The sequence below is a fragment of the Crocuta crocuta genome, unplaced genomic scaffold, assembly GCF_008692635.1.
Source record: "Crocuta crocuta isolate KB4526 unplaced genomic scaffold, BGI_CrCroc_1.0 scaffold6, whole genome shotgun sequence".
In the NCBI taxonomy this organism is placed as follows: domain Eukaryota; kingdom Metazoa; phylum Chordata; class Mammalia; order Carnivora; family Hyaenidae; genus Crocuta; species Crocuta crocuta.
Window position 1 is genome coordinate 2057123 of NW_027531917.1, and position 5639 is coordinate 2062761.

General features: G+C 38.4%; 1 protein-coding gene across 1 annotated transcript in view; it reads left to right on the forward strand.

The window, feature by feature from the left end:
* Nucleotides 1-4939, forward strand: part of IMPG2 (interphotoreceptor matrix proteoglycan 2) — a 78646-nt gene extending 73707 nt beyond the window's left edge. The window contains exons 17-19 of the mRNA XM_077774892.1: nucleotides 1961-2159; nucleotides 2637-2716; nucleotides 4802-4939. Coding sequence (XP_077631018.1) covers nucleotides 1961-2159; nucleotides 2637-2716; nucleotides 4802-4817 — 295 coding nt within the window. The 3' untranslated portion in view covers nucleotides 4818-4939. The remainder of the gene's footprint in view (nucleotides 1-1960; nucleotides 2160-2636; nucleotides 2717-4801) is intronic.
* Nucleotides 4940-5639: the final 700 nt, after the last annotated feature.

Below are 5639 nucleotides of genomic sequence, written 5' to 3' on the forward strand. Positions count from 1 at the left end.
GCTGGTTCAACATTTGCAAATCAATCAATGTGATACATCGCATTAACAAAAGAAAAGATAAAAACTATAGGATCCTGTCAATAGATGCAGAAAAAGCATTTGACAAAATACAGCATCCCTTCTTAATAAAGACCCTCGAGAAAGTCAGGATAGAAGGAACTTACTTAAACATCATAAAAGCCATCTAAGAGAAGCCCTCAGTTAACATCATCCTCAATGGGGAAAAAGTGAGAGCTTTCCCCCTGAAATCAGGAACACGACAGGGATGTGCATTCTCACCACTGTTTAATGTAGTGCTGGAAGTCCTAGCATCAGCCATCAGACAACAAAAGGAAATAAAAGGCATCAGAATTGGCAAAGAAGAAGTCAAACTCTCACTTTTCGCAGTCTACACGGAAAACCTGACAGACTCCACAAGAAGTGGAACTGATCCATGAATTCAGCAATGTTGCAGGGTACAAAATCAATGTACAGAAATTGGTTGCATTTTTATACACCAATAATGAAACAACAGCAAAATTTTCAAGAAACTGATCCCATTCACAATTGCACAAAATAAAATACCTAGGAACAAAACCTAATCAAAGATATAAAAGATCTGTCTGATGAGAACTATAGAAAACTTACGAAGAAAATTGAAGAAGATACAAAGAAGTGGAAAAACCTTCCATGCTCATGGTTTGGAAGAATAAATATTGCTAAAATGTCATTACTACCCAACACAATCTACACATTCAGTGCAATCCCAATCAAAATTGCACAAGCATTCTTCTCAAAGCTAGAATAAACTATAGAACCACAAAAGACCCTGAATAGGCAAAGTAATATTGAAGAAGAAAACCAAAATGGGAGGCATCACAATCCCAGACTTTAGCCTCTACTACAAAGCTGTCATCATCAAGACAGTATGGTATTGGCACAAAAACAGACACATANATATGTTTTCACTTGTAAGTGAAAAGTTTCACTTTTCAGGAGAAACTTAACAGAGGACTATAGGGGAGGGGAAGGGGAAAAATATTTGGGGAGAGGGACGGAGGCAAACCATGAGAGACTCTTGAATACTGAGAACAAACTGAGGGCTGATGGGGGTGGGGGCGAGGGGAAGGGGGGTGATGGGCATGGAGGAGGACACTTGTTGGCATGAGCACTGAGTGTTATATGGAATGCTACTTGACAATAAACTATGAAACAAAAAAAAAAAGAATAGGGATTCAAAGACCTTTTAGTTGTTATATGATCACAATCCCTGGTTCTACTCTGCTTCTCTGCTTCTAGGGTCTGTAAAAGCTGCTACTTCAGGTTCAGGTTACCTTTCCTAACCCGCTGGCATGGCTAGGGAGACACCTCTCCTAGGATCCTAGAGCACCCAGGACATACTTCCATCAGTGTTCTTACATTTTTTTAAATTGATTCTGACTTTGCATTAGAGCATATTCAGGACAGGTTCCAACAAACTCTTTGGGTCATCAGCATCTAGAATAATCCTAGGCACGTAACCAATGCTCAGTAAATATTTGTAGATTTGAATTGAATTTCATTGAGGTCTGCCTGTGTTTATTTTTCTTTCAAATTCTCTGTGTGGTTGCATACTGATTTTTACTTGCATACTCTGGGAATTATGGAGCTGTATTCATTTAATCAAATACTATGGGTTGAAGGACATATTTACCCATCAACATTTATTGACAAGCACTTTGGGGCAAATAAAAACAAATAAGACATGGAACAGTAATTCCATAGGGCACTTGCCATGTAGTTCAGGAAATAATAATGATAACACCTGATAAATAATATTTGAGATTGATCTGAATATTTTTCACAGTTACGGCTCCATATTTGTTATCCAGTTCACCTCTTTTTCTTGCCCAACAGAAATTGTGCTACAGGTAAGTAGTCTTTGAAGTAGTCGAGCATCTGAAGAACCTCAGTCAACCATACTTTTGTGTTTTGATTTCAGTAGGCAGCCTGACAGCCTCTCATCAGTTGAAAATGGTGTGAAGTACCCTACACATGAAAGCCATGTGGCTGGACCGGAGCAGTATGAGGGACCCTATCCTCAGCACCCCTTCTACAGCTCTGCAAGTGGAGAGATGATTGGTGGTCTGAGCAGGGAAGAAATCAAGCAAATGTATGAGAACAGTGAGCTTTCCAAAGAAGTAGGTAACTTTGCTTTTCTGTTGCTGCTGCTGCTGCTGCTGGTATGTGTGTGTGTGTGTGTTTATGTTTATGTATGTGTGTGCATGCATACACATGCAAGTACATGGGCCTCAAAAAACAATGAAAAATATTTCATGATCCGTTTTTTACCTCATGCTATCTCCCAATTGATGTGGTATGCAGGAGATATACAGTTCTGAGTTGTACTTTATTTCCCACCCCAGTGCTTTCTTTCCCCCTTATTAACAAATGCTGTCTCTTTCCTCCCTGCCTTCTGTAGGAATATATGCCCGAGTTATTCAGAGTGCTTCATGCAGTAACCAAATCTTCATTTCTCTGAAAAGGCCATTCTGTCCTATAGCTCTTTCCTGGATAGCCCAGGAAGCCACATTTCCTTATGAAAAACGAGAACTCCTTTAAAAAAAAGCTGTTGAGGTTTTTCTAATGCAATATATGGTCTCTTTTTCTTTTCTAAGGAAATTCAAGAAAGAATGAAAATTTTGGAACTGTATGCCAGTGATCCTGAGTTTGTAGCTTTTGTGAGAGAACATCAAATGTAAGCATTTGTGACAGCCTCTTATGCAGGTTCTTAACCTGTGCCTTAGAATAGTGCCACCAGTGTGAGTGCATAACATAAATCCTGTCCTCATGACATGGGTTCTGGTGATAACCAGTGCTTATCAATTAATACAGCCAGTATAGTTAATACACTTCCACATAGATTGCTTCATTTATTCATCATAATGGCTTTATAAGTTGAATGTTTTATATTTTATTTTATAAATGAAGAGAGGAAGCATCTTAAGGGACTTAAGATCACAATGATAGCAAATGGTGGAGAAGTTTTAAAACTTTCTGTTCTGACCTAGAGATTCCTGGGCTATGTTATATTTTCTCTCCTGTTACCACAGATATCACCTGTGATTTAATGCTCTAAAATATTTTTCGGGGACAGTTTCTATGAAAAACACTTGAACAGCCAAAAAGGAAACACATATTTCAGTGTTTCCCTCCATTGCCATCTTGGTAGACAGTTTTCAGTATGCTTTGAATAACACAGATTTCATTATTTATCTCTTGCTTTTATCAAGTTAATCTTAAATTTCTCTCCATTGCTTTCCATTTGTTTTTCTCAGTATGCATTTTGGGCAAGTTCCTTTGTTCCTCAGGATCCATAACCATACTTGGGTTACAAATATAAACTATTTTGGGGCACCTGAGTGGCTCAGACTGTTAAGTGTCTGATTTTGTCTCAGGTCAAATTTTGGTTCAGGTCTGATTTTGGCGCAGTTCATGAATTCAAACCCCGTGTGGGAATCTGTACTGACAGCATAGAGCCTGGAGCCTGCTTTAGATCCTGTGTCTCTCCCTCTCTCTTTGCCCCTCCCATATTCACACTCTGTCTCTCAAAAAAAGAAAAAATTAAAAAAACCTATCTTATAAAGAGGCCATTATGGGCATTAATTGGATATATGAGTGAGATATAATTTGACTTTGATATTTGGTCCTGTTGCCCTCATAAAGGTACTTCCTCATGGATGGGGTTCCACTGAGGCCAGATATCTTTGCCTGGCTTTTTGAAGAGAAAAATCACAGTTGTTTTCAATTCATGCATGCTTGCAGAAGAAATTGATGAAGGGTCATGATAACACACATGGCCTTAATGGGAGCCTCTGCCCCTTTGTTGTGAATCCCTTTGCTCTGATAAGCAGCCCCTATGGTTCCTCTCCGATAGGAAGGGATTGATTGGAACCTAAGGAAGCTGAAGAAGATGCTTTTTAAATTCCAAGTACATGGTGGAGACTCCTTTAAAAACTGCTGAACATCTTGACTTGGTCCTGGGAGGTGCTGCCAACCTTGCTGAATGCTGTTAGAGCAGTATTACCAGGAATCTGCCTTTTAAAAACCAGGACTCCCCTTCATCCCTATGTCTCCAGCTAGCAGATTGCTTATAGCTCCATTTCAGTGGTATCTAGTAGAAAGAGCATGACTGATGTTTTTGTCTTTCCTAAGACTCTTTATAAGCCTTTTGGAGCCACCTGCTTGAATGTGTTCCTTGAATTAAAAATGCGTTTTAATTTAGGCTAAGGCAACCGAAGAAGGGATTCAGGAGAGCCTAATTAGCAACACACAGATTAATTAACATGCTTCAGTTTCTTGTAACTGCTGTTGAAATATACGGAAAAAAATTCCAGGTGACAAAGAAGATTTAAACAAAATATCCAGTGAAACAAAAGAAATCCACACAGACACTAAGAGGGATGTTCACTGAGGAAAGATGGCACTGAAAAAAATGTTAGGCACGTAAATTCATACAACATTTTCAATTTCATGTAGTCTCAGCATTTTCATCTACCAGTAGCCCAAGAAAATGTTAGTAGACTTGATTTAGGATTCACAAAAGCATTACATGGTCTTGATAGAGTGGGCTTTTTGCTGTTTTTTGTGGGGCGGTGGGGGTGGTGTGGAGGTTGGTTTGTTTGTTTTTTCAACTCCACAAAGTATAGGACAACTTTTCTGCAAAGAAAGAAAATAGAAAAGTGTTGGTGATCTTAGGAACATAGATTGGTGATGTATTACAACAAAAGAGAATTTCATTTCTTGCTTTTTCAGTTAATTGTTCTTTTTTTTTTCATGGCAGGGAAGAGGAGCTTTAATCAAAACTTTTATTATGAAACTGATCAGAAGCCTAGAGAAGATGGAGATCACTTGTTACCTATGTCATACAATTAACCTGGATTTTGACCTCTGTTGGAAGAAGAGTTTTCTACTTAAAAAATTAAATTTAGGGACCAACTTCTTTTTTTTAGCTTAAAATTTCAGAATGTTGTAAGGGATGTGACCATTTTTATACCTACAAAGACCAAAAGCTGCATTTAAAGAAATTGAAAATGGTACGAGTTCTGGGAAGTGTTCTACAGGAAAAACCTGGGTCTCGGAGTTGGGGCTGGATTCGCTGTCTGCTCTGAATCTCTGAAAGTGTGTGTGTGTCTTAACTGTAGCTCAGGGTTTCCTGGAGGAAGATGAGAGGAGACCGTTAGAGGAGAAGTCTGGCTTAGTGAGGGAGTATTTTGTAGCATGTTTGTTATTGTTAGGTGGAATGAAAAGCCTTTGAAGTAGTTTTAATATGATTTATAGTCAGACATTCATCTAAATAAAAATATATATATATATATTTTGGCAATTAGATTACTGAAGAAAAAGCAAACTTTTTGCTCTAGTATAGAGTTAGGCTTGTACTTCAGTTTCTACCACAGCTTTGAATTTCCTGAGCATGTGAATCAAGACCACATTATTATTGTTAAATAAGTCAACATCCTATTTTTTTTATTACATATGTATGATTTTCAAAAATGTTTATTTATTTATTTTGAGAGAAAGCATAAGCCGAAGAAGGTCGGGGGAGGGGGGGGCGATGTAAGAGAGAGAATCCCAAGCAGGCTCCACACTGTCAGCTCAGACCCCAGTGAGGTCAATCT